Below are 17702 nucleotides of genomic sequence, written 5' to 3'. Positions count from 1 at the left end.
CCCGGGGCTCGGAGACCCAGGGTATCACCAGTGCAGTGCAGCCGCTGGGATGCAAAGCGGCGCCCGGCGGCGCACCAGCGGGGCGGGGCGGGGCTCCAGGTGGAGAGCACCGCGCAGACTTTGCCTGCGTCCATCCTCAGCCAATCACGAGCCTTCCATCGGCTTTCCCCTGAAAGTCGTCCCGCCGCAGTTCTCTTTTCTTTTGCCTCCTTGTTTCCCGCCGGCGTGTAGAGTCCTCGGGTACGTTGCATTTCCGTTTCCGGCGCTGTCCATGCGGGCCTGAGGAGGAGTAGCAGTTGTGATCCCGGTAACGGTCGCGGGTTGCGGGAGGCGGCGGCGATGGGGTCTTCGGGGCTGGGGCTCCGGGAGGGTCGCGAGTCGCGCGCGTGGTAAGGTCCTCGCTCGGTTCACCCGGACAGTTTGCTCCGGAGCAGCGCCTCGTGGCCCGGACAGACATATATGGTACCTGCCGGAGAAGTGCTGAATGAATTCACGCAGAGAGCCGGGACCGGGAGGGGAGGTGACAGGGAGAGGTGAGAGGTTGTTTCCTACCGGGGTAATCCTAGCAGGTGACTTAAACCGGAGCCAGATCCGTGGACTCCAAATTGTGCTTTTCCCACCCCTATACCCCGAAAAAAGGAGGAAGGCATCAGTACAAGTTCGGAACCCAAATATAGTGGAGAAGAAAAATAATGTCTCTGGAATTCTACAGCTGTTCAGTGAAAGCGTTCCTAGAACCCAGCTCTCCTGACTCCCGGCTAGGGTTTTTTGACATTATGCTGGTATATGTGGACTTTCTGTTTCCTCTGGTGTGTGTCCGTGGGAAACCTCTGGCTGACCTCCAGCGGTTGTGCAGACTTCTGATGCGGCCCTTGTAGCATGGTATAGAAGACATGGTTTTGTATTTCTTCCACTAGTTCAGATCGCAGCTGTAGCCGTCTCCATGCATAATGCCTAGTGCATTATAGGCCGATGCAAGTATATATCGAACTGAAATGAATTCAGTACCTTAAATGAATGAAGTGACCCCCCCACCCCTTTTTTTTTTCCAAGCAAGCGCAAATGCGACCCAATTTCCTAAAGAACTCTCTAATCCAGTGGTTTCCAACTTACAGGCCATAAATTCCTGGGCCTCTCAGAAATCATTGTAAGGGTTTCTACAAATCCATGTGGTGTCCAGGCATCATCCAGAGTCAGTCAGATCTCACGCACGGAGATACTGCTGTTTTTTAAAGGCATATAGATGAGTATTAGAACTTGAAAATTTTACATATTCAACAGTTTTAAAAGTAATACTGCTATTATGTTGGAGGGTTGTTAAAATGATTTAGTTTTTCAGAATAAAATATCTTAAAAATAGTGTAAGTTTGGAGGCCATTTCATTAGTCCAGTTGATATTTAGGGGTGAGTTAGTATGGTAACCACTAGTCACATATGGCTATTTAAATTTAGAGATGAATTAATTAAAATTAAATAAAATTTAAAATTCAGTTTCTCAGTTTCACTGGCTACATTTTAATTTCTCAGTAGCTACATGTGACTGGTGGCTACTGTGCTGAAAAATGTAGAATATTTTCATCATTGCAGAAATGGACAGTGCTGATGTAGACATTTAAGGCAAATAAAAAGTAACTTAAGCAGAGGTAACTAATTTATAGCTTAATAGAGATAAGTAAAATTGGGGATAATTAACTAATTTATTTATCTTTGTCTGTGTTGGGTCTTTGTCGCTGCGCCTGGGTTTTCTCTAGTTGCAGTGTGCGAGGGCTGCTCTTCGTTGCAGTGCACGGGCTTCTCGTTGCGGTGGCTTCTCTTGTTGCGGAGCAGGGCACTAGGCATGCCGGCTTCAGTAGTTGCGGCACAAGGGCTCAGTAGTTGTGGCTCGCGAGCTCTAGAGCTCAGGCTCAGTAGTCGTGGCGCACGGGCTTAGCTGCTCCGCGGCGCGTGGGATCTTCCCAGATCAGGGCTCGAACCCGTGTCCCCTGCCTTGGCAAGCGGATTCTTAACCACTGCGCCACCAGGGAAGTCCCCAAAGTCGGGATAATATTAAGCAGTCTCCACGCCTGTTGGGTAAACAAATATATATCTCTTCGTAAAGACATAAATGAAATTTACTGTTTTTCTCTCGGTGTTTTCTGGATTGTAAAATGCTTCCCCTGCCCCCACCCCACTCAGTGTAGACTAGAGTTAGTTGTGGATTGGTGAAAAGCTACTATGGAGACTAAGGACCCGAAGAAACATAGAAAGAAAAACAGTGGTCCCAAAGCTGAAAAGAAGAAGAAACGTCATCTGCAGGCTCTCCAACTTGGAGATGAGGAAGATGCCCGGAAGCGAAACCCCAAAGCATTTGCAGTCCAGTCTGCCGTGCGGATGGCGAGATCCTTTCACAGGTATGTTTAGCTGGAGTCTAGTGGTTCTTCCAATTATTCTTTTTAAATAGTAGAAGCCTCTCCAGAGGTTTGGATTCATGAGTCTGTTCCAACTCTGAAGGACATGGAGATGCAAGTCATATTTCTTTTACTGAAATGTGAGAAGTCTTTGCTGTGGACGTCACTTTGCCTCCAGCATCTGCACACTGATTGGCTTCTTTTGTCCAAGAGAAAAAGAGTTTTTCTTTATAGAATTTGTTTTGTTTGTAAACTTTAAACAATCTCTATGGTAACAGGTGTGCTTGTGTTATTTTCTGGGTATGTTTCATATATTTGGAGTATGTAGTATTAAACAGCTTTATTTAATGGGTCCTTATTATATGTACTTTAAAGGCAGTGTACTTTAAACATTATTGAATTAACTTCTCTTAGTAGGAGAGCCAAATTTAACCCAATAGCCTCTGCTTTTATTTATTATGGTACACTGCCTCCATGTTTGCCTCTTGTTTTCTCTTTAAACTATTAAAGTCAGCTAATAAGGCAGTCAGATTTAAGGTGTGTATAGTTTTCAGCTCTGCTATTGTGTTGTATATATTTACTGAAGGGGTTATTTGGATTGGCGCCAGAAGTTAACAAGTTAATTGTATTCACACATTGTCTGTTCTGCTCTCTTTAAAGTTTGTGCTTCTAGGGATGATGGCTTTTATATTTTGAAAGTGAATTTACTTTTTTTTTTCTTTTAAACAAATAGGACTCAGGATTTGAAGACAAAAAAGCATCACATTCCAGTGGTTGATCGAACTCCACTAGAGCCCCCACCAATAGTGGTAGTGGTGATGGGGCCTCCAAAAGTTGGAAAGAGCACTTTGATCCAGTGCCTCATTCGGAACTTTACCAGGCAGAAGCTGACAGAGATCAGAGGCCCTGTAACAATTGTGTCAGGTAGGAGGTGCTGTCAACTGTGGGACATGCATGTCTTTGTTTAACATTTTCTTCACTGGTAAATGGTAAAGTAATATTGTCACTCCATGTTACTGCTCTTGTTTTATTAAGGTGGCTGTAGCTTCAGAAAAGGATAGATTCCCAGAGATAATAATGATGTAGATGTATACCTTATTGTAACTGCTGTATGGATTTGCCAGCTATGCTCCTCTGAAAGGCTTGGCAGGCCTGGGCAGGCTGGCTTGGTCATGGTGAGCACCTTCATTTAACAGATAGTGAGTATCTGCTATGTACCAGGTGCACCTGTTTGCCCTCTTGAAGCCACGTTCTTGTGGAAGTGAGGGAGTTTTTCCTTTCTTTTTCCTGTGAGAACTTGTCTGCTCTGGGAAATGGTGATGTTTCTAAAGTCTGAGGGAGGATGAAACAAATTCCCAGGAGGCAGTGGTAGAATCTGAAATCTCTTCTCATAGTAATAATATAGTTGGATTGAGGCTTTTCTTTTTCTTTAAGGCATTCCCATCATTTTGACTGATTTCTTTTAGCTTAATTTAGAAATAATGATTGCTCCATGAACATTCTATTGCATTAGGTTTGAGGGGTTTTTTTGCTGTATTGAGAACAGGGGAAGCTTTCATAGAGATAGAAGCTTTGGCCCACAGGATCACAGCCATCATGAAGCCTACTTGTCTGCCCATTCCAGTTGGAATTTTACCTATTTGAGCACTTGATTCCTATGGGTAGGCTTTTGATATTATTTTAAAATTAGAGAACATAACAAGAAAACTAATTTACTTTTTTGAAATTTATTTGATCAGTTTTCTCCTATAAAAATAAACTTCTGGCATACTCTTGTGAATGTACAGGTGCTTTACTAGATGCAATTAAAAATAATAATTAGAGTTAACAGATTTTTTTTCCAAGACTTTTAAAAAGTATTCATCTTTTCACTTATAGGTAAAAAGCGCAGACTCACCATTATTGAATGTGGTTGTGACATTAACATGATGATTGATCTGGCTAAAGTAGCAGATTTGGTAAGTCATTGGGGCAGCATGGGTTTCTGATGGGGATTTACAGCAATGTGATAGGTTATTTATCCCATATTGAAGGGAAGAAAGATTTAAGATTATTAAAAATAATGATGAGTGTCATCAGGGATACAAAAGATATGTTTGAATTGATGATGATAGTAATTGTTATAGTAAAAATAGAATGTGCATAATGAAATGTATTCTGAAATCTAAAAGTAGACCATAGGTCAGAGGAAACCTCTAATGAACGTAGCTAATAAAAGCTAATTAAGATATGCATACATACATACAAGTTTATAATAGTACCATTTCTTGGACCCTTACTAGGCACTGTGCTAACAGCTTTCTACAAATTTAGCTCATCTAATCCCCCAGTATGCCTTAGAGGTAAGTAGGTATTATCTCTAGTTTATGTACGATGAAATCGAGGCTCCCAGAAGTTAAGCAATTTTTCTGAGGATGAGAATTCTGTTCTTGATGGTGCCAGAAACTCTGTTCTTAATGATTATGATAAAATATGGATCTTTTTACCATATTGGGTAAAAAATCTCATGGATTACCCTTGAGAAGTTGTCAGAGTTTATAATAGAAAATCTATACTGTACTCAGCATCTGGAAATTGTACAGCCTTGATTGCATTTACAGAAATGTTAATGTCTGTTAATTACCTTTAAAACTAGCAAAAAGAAGTCAAAAAGGAAAAAAAAAATTAAACCGTATTGATTAAGAAGTGTGGGGTAACAGATACCTTGTTGGTTTTTTTGTTTTTTTTTTTTAACACCTTCTGAAGAGCTATTTGGGACAAAGAGCTACAGATTTTATCCTTTGGCTCAGGAAGTCTCCTAAAACATAAAATAAAAAGTAATTTTTTATTTTATTTTATTTTTTTCGGTACGCAGGCCTCTCACTGCTGTGGCCTCTCGCGTTGTGGAGCACAGGCTCTGGACGCGCAGGCCCAGCGGCCATGGCTCGCGGGCCCAGCCGCTCCGCGGCATGTGGGATCTTTCCCGGACCGGGGCATGAACCCGTGTCCCCTGCACCGGCAGGCGGACTCCCAACCACTGCGCCACCAGGGAAGCCCCATAAAAAGTAATTTAATATAGATGTTACAATTGTGCTATCTTAATATCAGAAAATAAGTACCATTCAAATTTTGAATATGTAATGCTGCCATTAATAAAAATAAGTGTGTTATCGCCAACACAAAATAGTATAAACTTATTAAATCTTGTGTACTTGAAATGATTGAAATAGTTCAGCATGTCATTAGTTTCTCTTTTATGTAACATATATTGTATACTAATCTTAAAAGCATACACATATTAAAAAAGATACCTTTCATATACATCTTTTTAAGATTTAAAAAGGAACACATGCATTTGGTAAGATATTCAAACTGTGCTACAGGGTATGCATGATGCATGATTTTGCTTTCCTTGCTCTGACCCCTAGTCTCTCAGTCCCTCTCAGCAGTATTTTCCAGATACGTGTATAAATACACATACAACCCTTTTAAAGCACATACTGTTTATCATACACAGTGTTCTGTGCTTTGCTTTTTTTCACTTAGTATGTCTTGGAGGTGTAAAATAAGCACTAAGTTCAACCTCATTCTTTTTAAGTTTTCTGTTGTATGTACCATTATTTATTTAGCCTAGCTTAATGTTTTTTGTTTTTGTTTTATTTATTTTTGGCTGCATTGGGTCTTTGTTGCTGTGTGTGGGCTTTCTCTAGTTGCGGCGAGCGGGGGCTACTCTTGGTTGCGGTGTGCCGGCCTCTCATTGTGGTGGCTTCTCCTGTTGTGGAGCATGGGCTCCAGGCACATGGGCTCTAGGCACGTGGGCTCTAGAGCACAGGCTCAGTAGTTGTGGTGCACGGGCCCAGTTACTCCACGGCATGTGGGGTCTTCCCGGACCAGGGCTCGAACCCATGTGCCCTGCGTTGGCAGGCAGATTCTTAACCACTGCACCACCAGGGAAGCCCAGCCTAGCTTAATGTTGATTGCTCTGTTCTGGGTCATAAAGCTTCCTAAGTCACAGCGAAGGCACACAGTACATGGATTCACGCACGTGTGTGTGTGTGTGCGCGTGCACATGTATGAACATTGGAGGAGTAATAGAGGCTTTACTTATCTTTAGTTGACAAAAATTGTCAGCTCAGGGACTGTTTGCCACCCACCTGTTCTTCTGACTCTACAACCAATTGCTTGCTACTTGTCACGCCATGGTATCAAATGGGGTGTAGGAATACTCCACAGCCAGCCCACACAGCTGTGCTTCCTCACAGTGCTCAGTGGTCCACCTTCATGTATTTTGTGGTTTAGGATTATGAATGTTCCCTAGTTTAATCAAAGATTAAGTTTCTGGTTTTTTTTAAAATTATTTTTAGTTAGTTACAGAAAGATGAGGACAGAGATGTCTTAAGTCTCTAGGAATCAACTATGAAATTGTTTTGCATGTTTGAAGAGTAAAAATTTTAAAAATTGGTCTTATGTACTTATATTTTCTTATAGATTACCATCCATGACTATCCTTTGACTCAGTTCAGAACTGGTAGACTTTTTTAGTTTCTGAGCAATTGCATGTTACCAATTAACTTCTAAGGTAGAGCTTTCTTACTACATACTTCCCAGTGGAAAACTTTTTTTCCCCTGAGGAGATTGAAACAAAAATGTTTGGCTTTCTTCATGTTTTTGATGTTTTTCATTGATTACCACGTCCTCCCATTTTTTTGGATATCAGAGACCTGTTATTTGGCTTCCTTGTTAGAGATCTGTTATTTGGCTTAAGAACACCTTACAAAAATCTTTTTTTCTTGAAGTGAGGACTTTTCAGGTAAGGGCCAAATTAGATCTGGCCCTTTCTGAGTTATTTCTCATATTCACATTCTTGAAATGTGGTTGAGACTGTGTCAAGGTTGCCTTTTAGAGCAAGTCAAAGGATAATGTTTTCTCTATCATGGTGATTCCCTAAATAATAATTTGATTTAGTCTAGAGCAGGAGTTGGTGAACTTTTTCTATAAAGGGCCAGATAGTAGATATTTTAGGCTTTGTAGGTCCCAGTTTCTATTGCAATCACTGAATTGCAGTTGTAGCACAAATGTAGGTGTAGACAATAGGTAAACAAGTCAACATGGCTGCGTTCCAATAGAACTTTAGTTATAAAACAAGTGAAGGGCCAGATTTGGCTCATGAGCCATAGTTTGGTGATGGTCTATTTTGGGTAGCCTCCTTGAGAAATTGTGTCTTCTGTTTTTAGGTTCTGATGCTTATAGATGCCAGCTTTGGGTTTGAAATGGAAACATTTGAGTTCCTAAACATCTGTCAAGTACATGGCTTCCCTAAAATTATGGGCGTTCTCACTCACCTAGATTCCTTTAAGTATAATAAGCAACTGAAGAAGACAAAGAAGCGACTAAAACACAGGTTCTGGACAGAAGTCTACCCGGTAGGAAGAGAATTAATTATTGAATACTAACATTATAATCCTTTAAAAATAGAATGAGTGGGAGAGATTAACAAACATCTTTACAGGATCACCTCCTTAATTTCCTTAATATATCTGTTCATAGTTCCTAGAATATTTCCTTGAGATAGTCTTTATTCCGGACCTCTTGTTGTGTCTCATTTGTCTCTGCATCCCCCAGCACCAGGCAGTGTCTGGCTCTAAGTATTTTGGATTTGTGATTTAATAGAATTTGTCCAAAGTTTTTCCTTGTTACAGGACCAGGAACTATAGCGCACACATACTGCCGCTCCTTCCTCTCCCCCATACTACTATGTTGTGTCCCATTGGTCATAAAATTTTTTCTGTGCCCAGGAGCCTCACTGTTCCTATGTATCCATACTCCAGATAGATGCCACTGCTTGACTTGAAACTAAATATATTTGCAGTTCTGTCCATGCAAAGCCCTAAAAAGATGAGTCCTGAAAGAAGCCAGAGAAGTTCTGGAAGCATTGGCACAGTGGGTCACAAGAAGTCTCCCTTTCTTAGGATTGCTTCTTATTTAAAGGCCTTTATTTTGGTGCAGTGTTGACAAGAATTTCGTTGAAATTTAATTTTTTGTTTTTCTTAATATTTAGGGTGCCAAACTATTTTACCTTTCTGGAATGGTACATGGAGAATATCAAAACCAAGAAATTCACAATCTGGGCCGTTTTATTACAGTTATGAAGTTTAGGCCTCTTACATGGCAGACTTCTCACCCTTATATCCTGGCAGACAGGTAAAAAGTGAATGCAAACTTTTTCTTCCTGACCCATATGTTTCAAAGCTAAAAAGTTAGGAAAAGAACAATAACAGAGCTTAGTTTGTCTTATTGAATAGTAGTGAGAGAAATGTACTTGATGGAAAATATCTACTTTTTGTATCATTACTTAACGATGCTGTGGCTTCAGGAGTAAAGTATGAAATGTTTTAAAAAGTGTGAGGATTCTGAAGCATTTAAGACTACAGGATATGGGCCCCATCCTGCTTTTTTATCCTTAATTTTCAGTGATGCTGCCTTTGGACCGTGGTGCTCCAGTCACTCAGATGTGCCCTGTGCTTTCCTTCCTTTATACTTTTTTCATATATTTTGTCAGCCTGGAATACCCTTTCTCCACCTGCCAAAATCCAAGCCACACTAAAAAATCCAGGCCAAAGCTTAATCTTCTTCCAGAAATGATTTTTCTGAATATGTTCTCTACTTTTCCTCAACTCCAGGGCCATGTCGTTTCCCATTTTTGGTGTCTTGCTTGTGGAATGTGTATCCTGTAGAGCCTGAGAGAGATGCAGTCATGTGTTTGCCCCTTTACCCCTGGTAGATGGTGAACTCTGCTCCCTTATTTCTGAGAGGTACAAGAACTCTGACACTTATTTCTGCCATATAATTGGGTTTTATTTTTCTAGGATGGAAGATTTGACAAACCCAGAAGATATTCGAACAAATATCAAGTGTGACCGAAAGGTGTCTCTTTATGGTTATCTAAGAGGAGGACACTTGAAAAATAAAAGCCAAATTCACATACCAGGTATCCTTTTGTTGTAAAATAATACTGTATTTGTAAAACTCTTGGGATGACTTCATTTCTCAGGAAAACTGAAAAATGGCCAGACAAGATAGATCCATCTTCCTGGAGGTTTTAAGAGTTAACTCAGCTCTGCATTGGCCACCCAAGGTGTTGAGTTGACCAAATTTCCTCTGCTCTGATGGTGTTGTTTAGCTAAAGAGATGCAGTGCTAGCGTCAAACTGTACCCTTGTTGTGGTTGAAGCATTCCGACTGTGGGCCATTTCTGCTGCCAGTCACTTGTCAGCTGAAGCCATCTTCCTGTGTCTGTCTTCCAGGTGTAGGAGATTTTGTTGTGAGTGACGTCAGTTTCCTCCCAGACCCCTGTGCGCTTCCTGAACAACAAAAGAAGCGCTGTTTAAATGAGAAGGAGAAGTTGGTGTATGCACCTTTCTCTGGAGTTGGTGGTGTGCTGTATGACAAAGATGCGGTCTACGTCGACCTTGGGGGCAGCCATGGCTTCCAGGAATCGGTGAGAGGGAAGTCACGGGAAGTTATGTAGTCACCTTTTATTTACTGAAGCTTTTTATCTTCAGTCATATTTATGATAAAGGCCACAGTGCATACTGTAAATGTTCAAAATACTTAAATTGCACCAAGCAGAAAGCAAAAGTCACATCCTCCATACCTCTCTGCTGCCAAGACACACAGGGGATCCCATGTCCCCAATATGAGCTTTGGAAACAGTTTGGTGCCTGTACTTCCCATTTCTCATCATATAAAATCGTTATGTTTTCTAGCTCTCTTTGGTCATTCTCTTTTTTTTCTGTTTTTCTCTAAAAGTACTATACATATTTATTTAGATTATATATCTAAATTATTATATATTATTTGCAGATACCATATATATGGTATTTGTGTGTGTGTTAGAGAGAAATAGTATTTGTTATATGGGATCCAACTGTAAATGCTTTTGCAACTTTTGGGGGGCACCTAAGAATATGTGAATCTGTTTTTCCCCTGTTAGTATTCATAGAACTGCTTCAGTTTTTTCATAGCTGTGTAGTATTTCATCGTATAGATAAACTTTGTTTACTGAACCAATCCTTGGAGGGCTATGGGGCTCAGTCCCAGTTTCCCCTGGTTTGAGCAGTACTATAGTGAACGCCTTCGCACATGCAGCTTTGCTCACTGGGAGGGGTCTTTTTATGCAGTAAATTCCTTGAAGTGCAATTTTTGTATCAAAGGTAACAGATTTTTTAAAAATAGATTCCAGAGTTTTATTTCTTTGTTCTGAAATGGGATTTTTCTGTAAATGCTTTCTGTAGCATTGGCAACACAGTATTTAGGTTATCAGACTGTATACTCCATGCAATTTGGAAAAGTTTAATGAGGACAGAGATAAATTTTAGGCCTTGTTGTAAGAATTCTTGTTTTCTTCCTCTACTTTTCTTTTTTTGAGGCAGTAAGAAAGGTTCTCAGGAACTGTGTTTAAGGTAATTTTGAGAAACTGATTGAAACCAGTGTGTTTTTCTTCAGAATCCTTGTGCATTCCTCACTTTCCCTTTCTTGGTGGCCTTGACAGGAGGAGGTGAGGCCCACCCATGAACTGGTCCAGAGTCTCATTTCCACCCATTCCACTATTGATGCCAAGATGGCTTCAAGTAGAGTGACACTTTTTTCTGATTCCAAACCACTGGGATCAGAGGATATAGATAATCAAGGGTGAGTGTGCTGTTTTTGTGTTCTTAAAAAAAAATTATATTACATAAGGTTATATCATACATCATTCTGCCATCATAAAATATTTTGGTGGGATTCATTCCAGGTTGTTTGGTTTTGCTTTTTGCTTTGTACGTACTTGTATTTCTGAGGGCTCTTTACTTATGTGACATTACATGGAAATATTTTCTTGAAATCATATGAAGGATTCAGTTTTTTAACAGACTCAGAATATTCCTTAAATTCCACAAAACCTTTTCCATAGGTTGCTTTTGTTTCTTAGGAGTCCTGAGGCCACTTGGCTTTATTTTAATGGCCAAAATAACAAGCAGAGTCAGGGAGCTTTTTCAGGTTGCTGTCCAGAAGCCACATACCTTGTCTCTAAAATTTTTACTTAGATTGTGTTGTAATATCTCCTGTGGCTTAATTTCCACTAATATAGGGCTTATGTGAATTATTATCAGTCTGGGTTGGGAATTTATTTATACATAGTGGGTATTTTGGTTTTATTGTAGTGATTTATGACTGCCAATAAAAATTAGTCTGAAAATGATTGAGATCATCTAATTTATCATTTATTATAAGTATATACAAAAGCAGGAAAAATTTTTTGGAAAAAATCATCTGCTGCCCTCTAACTAGCAGATGGTATAGCACGGTAACAAAGTGCAGTGGGCCTACTAGCTTGAGGAAATCAATTAATTTCCTAATATCTCACAGGAGTTGTGATGATTAAATACAATAGTGCACATAAACTACTTATCATGGTGCCTGACAGATAAATATCACTAAAAGATCCCCGTTATCACGATCATTATTATTAACTATTTTCATTTTTGAGTGTTCCTGTAATTATCCTTGTGTACATGGATATGCTAACATAGTTACAGTTATAATACAGGTAAAATTTTTATATCTATATTGTGAACATTTCCTTTTTCTATATAGTTTCTTATATATAGTCATCGTTTTGTTATCATTGATGTATTCAAACTTATCCATTCTTTTAATACAATTTTTAGTATTTTTCTAATTGGTTTTTTTTACAGTTTTATATAATACTGCTATATTAAATAACTTGATAGTTTTTTATTTCATCCCGTATTTTTGGCATCTTCACTTTATCAAGCATTGCACTGGTGATTTCAAAATGGGAATATTCTTAGTTATTCCTTCTCCATTCGTTAGCTGGCATTCTTTAACAAAGAGCTTTCACCCATTTATTTTAGTATCACTGTTGACTAATGGAGTTTTAAAAAAATATTTGTTATTATCCCATTACTATCATTAGTCTTTGTGATGCTTATATTGTCCCTTCAGTCTGTCTTCTGTGTCCTTTTGGCATGTCCCTGTTAGTGCTTGAGTGCTTTTTGCTTTCTGACAGCAGGATGTTCCAGGCTTATTTTGTACTTTCCCTGCCTTGGACCTGCAGTCAGCCATTTCTCTAAGGATCATCTGTTTCAAGCTTGGAACTAATGGGTCTTCTAAAAGATCTGTTAAGCACTCGCTTCCCTTTTGAGCAGTTTCTTTCTAAAATTAGACTTTTTTTATAAAGGTTATCTCTTTATTTTCTCTATAAGTTCTTTTGTAGAGTGATATTATGGAAATATGCATGAGTTTGCTTATTAACTATTCCAGTATTTATCACATCATTCCTTTATATGCTGTCATTTAAAACCATTCCTTGACATTATTTTCTATTTCTTTGCATATTTATTGACTTGCAGATTAGCTGGTTATTGTACAAATAGAATTATTTTGCATTTTCTCTTTAATATAGGCTGTGGATGCCAAAAGAGGAAAAGCAGGTAGATTTAAAAACTGGTCGAGTGCGTCGGAAAGCCATTTTTGGAGATGAAGAAGATGAATCTGGAGATAGTGATGATGAAGATAATAAAGAAATGTCTGAAGGTGACAGGTTGGAAAATAGCTCTAGTGATGATGAAACAGAAGAGGGGGAAGATGCTGAAATGACTGGTAAACAGTATATGTCTGGTAAAGGTATCAAACGGCAAAAACTTGAGATGGAAGAAGACGTTGAGGTGGATTTGCCAGCGTTTGCTGACAGTGATGATGACCTTGAGAGAAGCTCAGTAGAAGAAGCAACAGAGGAAGCTGATGAAAGCATTGAAGAAGAGGATTCCACTGCAGAGGAAGAGAGGGATATTTTAGAATCTAAAGCTGTTAGAGAAGGTGGTAAGCCAGGACTGCTACAAACTAGTGATCTGAGTGATAGTTTGAATCTGGAGAAGTCTTTGACAATGAAAAAAGCAACCCTCACCACTTCAGATTCAGGTCATTGCACAGCTGAAGAGGCATTTGCATCTGAAGATGAATCTGAAGAAAACTCCTCTCTCAGTACAGAGGAGGATGATTCAGAAAATGAAGAGGTTATTAGGAAAAAGTTTCCAAAGCCTTCTCAAGTGGTCAGTAGTCAGAAACTGGTGTCAGAGAGCTTAACTGATGACACCAGTGATATAGAAGACTTACTCAGAGAGGAAGAAGATTATAAGGAAGAAAATAACTATTCCACAGAAACTTCAGGTATGCTTAAATTTAATTTAACTGCCGTTGCAAACTTGGCACTGAAAATGTTCTACAAATAGAATATCTACCATTTGGGGTCTGCTGTTTTGGAGACTTTGTTAACTGTTCAAGTATTACACCTCATTAAAGGATTTCAGGATGAATGAGTGATGAGCTTGAAGCAGAGACGACAGACAAACAGACTTAACTGATGTCTGTGTTGGTCCTTTCAGGTGCCCTCAAGTGGAAGGAAGACCTTTCCAGGAAGGCAGCTGAGGCCTTTCTGAGGCAGCAACAAACAACTCCAAACCTTCGAAAGCTCATTTATGGGACAGGTAAAGGAGCTCTGGTTCAGATCTAGAAACATTTTAGTTTCTTAGACTATTTTCTGAAAAGGAGATGAAGAAATTGGTTAGAGGATTTGGGTGGTACTTTTGATATCCATAAGATATTCCTGGCCGTCATAGTTTATATTCGGCAGATGTTTTTAATCATCAGCTCATGAGGACCATAAATCAGTCGTATGAAGTAGATTTATGGGTTTGCTGTAAAACTTTTGATAAGAATAGTCTTCATTATGTCATTTTGTACCCCCTATAGAAAATCCTTCATGAATTTTTTTGTAGAATTTAGTACCAGAAAAATAATTCTGCCTGAAAAGGTGTTTTTTCCTCTCTGAGAATGAGTGCTCTGTATTACTCATTCTGTTTTTTCCTTTTGCCTTTCTCCTCTGATTTTATATTTTATTAAATTTGTCTATATGTTCTTTTTGGAAAGAGCTTGACTCAGTAATGCAAAAAATAAAGTGGTGAACCTGATATTGTGGTCCCTATTTACTGTATGGTTATAGCAAGGCCAAGGAGTATATGTGGGGTAGGAGCATGGAATCGGGGGTTGGTATTTACTGACTTCCATTCAGGTTTTTTCTATGTACTCTTAATGATTAGAGACAGCACTCTTCAAGAGAAACTCTTTATAATTGAAAGCTCTGTCTTTAAATGTCCCCTCCCTGCCCCATCCCCCAGTATTCTCCCTCCTCAATGGATACTTTGCTGCTGCCTTGCAGGAGGGCAGATGTCCTCCAGACCTGCTCAGCAGTAGTTCCATGGCCTTTCTGTGTCTGTGGCTGATGTGCTCAGGGGCACACATCATACCTACTGCAAACAGAGACCCTCAGTCCCTAGTCCTCTAGTGGGTGGATTTATTCTCACTTTTCTATCATGGTGGTCTCTTTAGTGACAGAGGATAATGAAGAAGAAGATGGTGATACCAAGGAAGAGCTCGGAGGGTTGTTTCATGTCAGCCAGTCTGCCAGCGAGTGTAAGCACAAGGCTGACTCTTTGGACTGCTCCAGATTTCATGTGGAGGTTCCCCATGATTGGGATTTAGAGGAGGTGAGGCTGAATATAAGTAGTGTATTTGACTTATGAGAAAATTAGGGAATTTTTTTAAAAGATTATGTGATTTCAGTATTGCCTACCTGTTATTTTGCTTCTTATTTTTTGTTGTTTTTTTTTTTTAACATCTTCATTGGAGTATAATTGCTTTACAGTGGTGTGTTAGTTTTCAACTCTAAGTGTGAATAGTATTGTTAATCTTTATTTTGAAGCATTGCACATAGGTTTTCATATATTTGAGATACTTTTTGTTTTATAACTAGGAGATACGTAGTGTCCCTGAGTTAACATTTATAATTTCTACTATTTGTAAGCAAACAGGAATCCATGACACTGGTAAATTTTCTTCCCCCACTCATCACTCTCTAGTCACACTAGAGAATTCATTCAGTTCTTAAACTTGCCAGGTTTAATCCCATCTTAGACCTCTTGTCTTCTGTTTTCTTTTCTGGAATGTTCTTTGGATCTTCCCAAGGCTGAATTCTTTTGATCATTCGGTTTAGCTGAAGTGTCACTCCTCAGGGAAGCCCAATGGCTATCATATTATGTATTTTAATTCACTGGGTAGCACTTGTGCACTTTACGAGATTTCTCTTTTTTCTTTTTTTTGGTATGCGGGCCTCTCATTGCTGTGGCCCCTCCCATTGCGGAGCACAGGCTCCGGACGCGCAGGCTCAGCAGCCATGGCTCACGGGCCCAGCTGCTCCACGGCATGTGGGATCTTCCCGGACCGGGGCAAGAACCCGTGTCCCCTGCATCAGCAGGTGGACTCTCAACCACTGCACCACCAGGGAATCCCTGAGATTTTTATGTAAGCATTTTTTGGGTAAAATTTAATACAGATTATAGAAAAACACATAAAAGTAATTGTTTAACTGAATGGATTACTAGGTGAGTACTTCTGTAACCACCATGTGTCCATCCTAGTCATAGTCCTCCCTGCAGAAGGAATCACGACTCTTATGGTAATCATTTCCTTCTTTTCTTTATAATTTCATCCTCCAAGTATGTATCAGTAAACACCAAAGTTTAGTTTTACCAGGTTATTTTTGTTTATTTTTCTCTATGCCTTTTAAATCTCTCAATCTACAATATTCCCCTCCACCCATCTCTTTTTTCCTTACCTTTTCACTTGTTTAAGAAACCAAGTATTTGATGTGTAGTTTCTCATATTCTGGATTTCCTGGACACATTGCATCCCTATGTGCGGTCTGTCAGACTCCACCCTTCTCTGTATTTCCTATAAATTGGTACAGAGCAATACCAATAGAATTGTCTATGGTGATGGGTAAAGAATTGTCTTATGTGGCTACTTGTGGCTATTGAGCACTTTAAATGTGGCTAGTGAGACAGAAGAACTAAAATTTTAATTTTATTTAAGTTTTGTTTAATTTTAATTAGAATTTAAATAACCACATGTTGTAGCTACTCTCTGGACAATGCATCTAGAAGTTTGATTAGATTTAAGTTTGCGGTTTTCGTTTTTTGTTTTCAGATTTTCTGGCAAGACTGCTTCCTAGGTGGTGGTGTTTTTTCATTAGGAGGCACATAAAATCATCTTGTGATGTTAGCTATTGATGCTCAATGCCTAGATCCATTAATTTATTAAGTATGTAAAATGGTGATATTTTGTTCAAATTTCTCTTGTTAACTGGAATACTTCTATAAAGAGAAACTTCTCATCTACTATTTGGTTACCCAGTTCCATATAAGCAGTATAAATCCTTGATTATTTTGATCAGTTTTCAGAACGATTCTCCAAAGGTGACTCTTTTTTTTTTAACTCATGAATTTAAATATAGTTGATGTGTTTCCTTCCACTGCACTTGTTATCCTTACTGATGATCATATTTATTGCATCTGTGACCAGTGAGAGTCTTTTCAAATTGGCTCCTGAGTCCTTTTGACATGATCCTAGTGGTCCTTAGATTGCTTCATTGCTGTCTGATATGATAAGGTGTTCCAGTATCATCTTGTATATTTCTGATGCCATACTTGGAAACAGCCATAAGAAATCCTGATTTTTCTTAGTACAAAATGGTATTTCAACATCACAGTCTAGGTCTATGTATACTCATAGCTATGGGTCGGTCATTGTTTCTAGGCCTTTTCAGTGACCAGAGCTAGGAAAATTCATACATACATTTTCAATTCAGATTCACGACTACAGGGTTCTTACTTAATCTCTTTTATCTTATGTTTATATCTCTTGTTTTTCCACTGTAGAATTAGTCCCTGTTTGAACTTGAAGATGATTAAATTAGAAAATTGTGTAATTATTTGCTTTATCCCAGTTATACATAGAAGTGTCAGAATAACATTACACATGTTTCTATTAATATGATTACTAAAAACAGTTAAAGTTTTTTCCTTTTTTTAAAAAAAAAAATATTTATTTATTTGGCTGTGCGGGGTCTTAGTTGCAGCATGCGGGATCTTTGTTACCGTGTGCAGTATCTTTTAGTTGCAGCATGCAGGATCTAATTCCCTGAGCAGGGATCAAACCCGGGCCCCCCTGCATTGGGAGCATGGAGTCTTAACTGCTGGACCACCAGGGAAGTCCCCTGAAGTTTTTTTCTTATATGTTCTCCCTTTTGTTTTTTCAAAAGTGGCTACACCATTTTGCATTCCCACCAGCAATATATATAGCTTTTGAGTCCTCCATATTGGGATAACATCACCAACACTTGTTATTACCTGTTGTTGTTTTTGTTGTTCTTGTTTTT

At 39.1% G+C, this 17702-nt stretch overlaps 1 protein-coding gene across 4 annotated transcripts in view; it reads left to right on the top strand.

The window, feature by feature from the left end:
- The first annotated feature begins 222 nt into the window (after positions 1-222).
- The window catches only part of BMS1 (BMS1 ribosome biogenesis factor), a 45256-nt gene continuing 27776 nt past the window's right edge, over positions 223-17702 (top strand). Inside the window, exons 1-12 of one of the 4 annotated variants that reach the window (XM_067025637.1) lie at positions 223-307; positions 2176-2390; positions 3121-3311; positions 4266-4345; positions 7601-7789; positions 8425-8567; positions 9233-9354; positions 9670-9863; positions 10917-11056; positions 12834-13597; positions 13813-13914; positions 14816-14973. In XM_067025637.1, coding sequence (XP_066881738.1) covers positions 2215-2390; positions 3121-3311; positions 4266-4345; positions 7601-7789; positions 8425-8567; positions 9233-9354; positions 9670-9863; positions 10917-11056; positions 12834-13597; positions 13813-13914; positions 14816-14973 — 2259 coding nt within the window. In that variant the 5' untranslated portion in view covers positions 223-307; positions 2176-2214. Of the gene's footprint in view, positions 534-2175; positions 2391-3120; positions 3312-4265; positions 4346-7600; positions 7790-8424; positions 8568-9232; positions 9355-9669; positions 9864-10916; positions 11057-12833; positions 13598-13812; positions 13915-14815; positions 14974-17702 lie in introns of all 4 variants that reach the window. The other 3 variants (XM_059055018.2, XM_067025638.1, XM_067025639.1) reach the window with 3 other exon arrangements.

Source organism: Kogia breviceps, chromosome 2 (genome assembly GCF_026419965.1).
Source record: "Kogia breviceps isolate mKogBre1 chromosome 2, mKogBre1 haplotype 1, whole genome shotgun sequence".
Classification (NCBI taxonomy): Eukaryota; Metazoa; Chordata; class Mammalia; order Artiodactyla; family Physeteridae; genus Kogia; species Kogia breviceps.
Note: the sequence above shows the minus strand (reverse complement) of the source record. Positions and strands in the feature narration are given on the sequence as shown.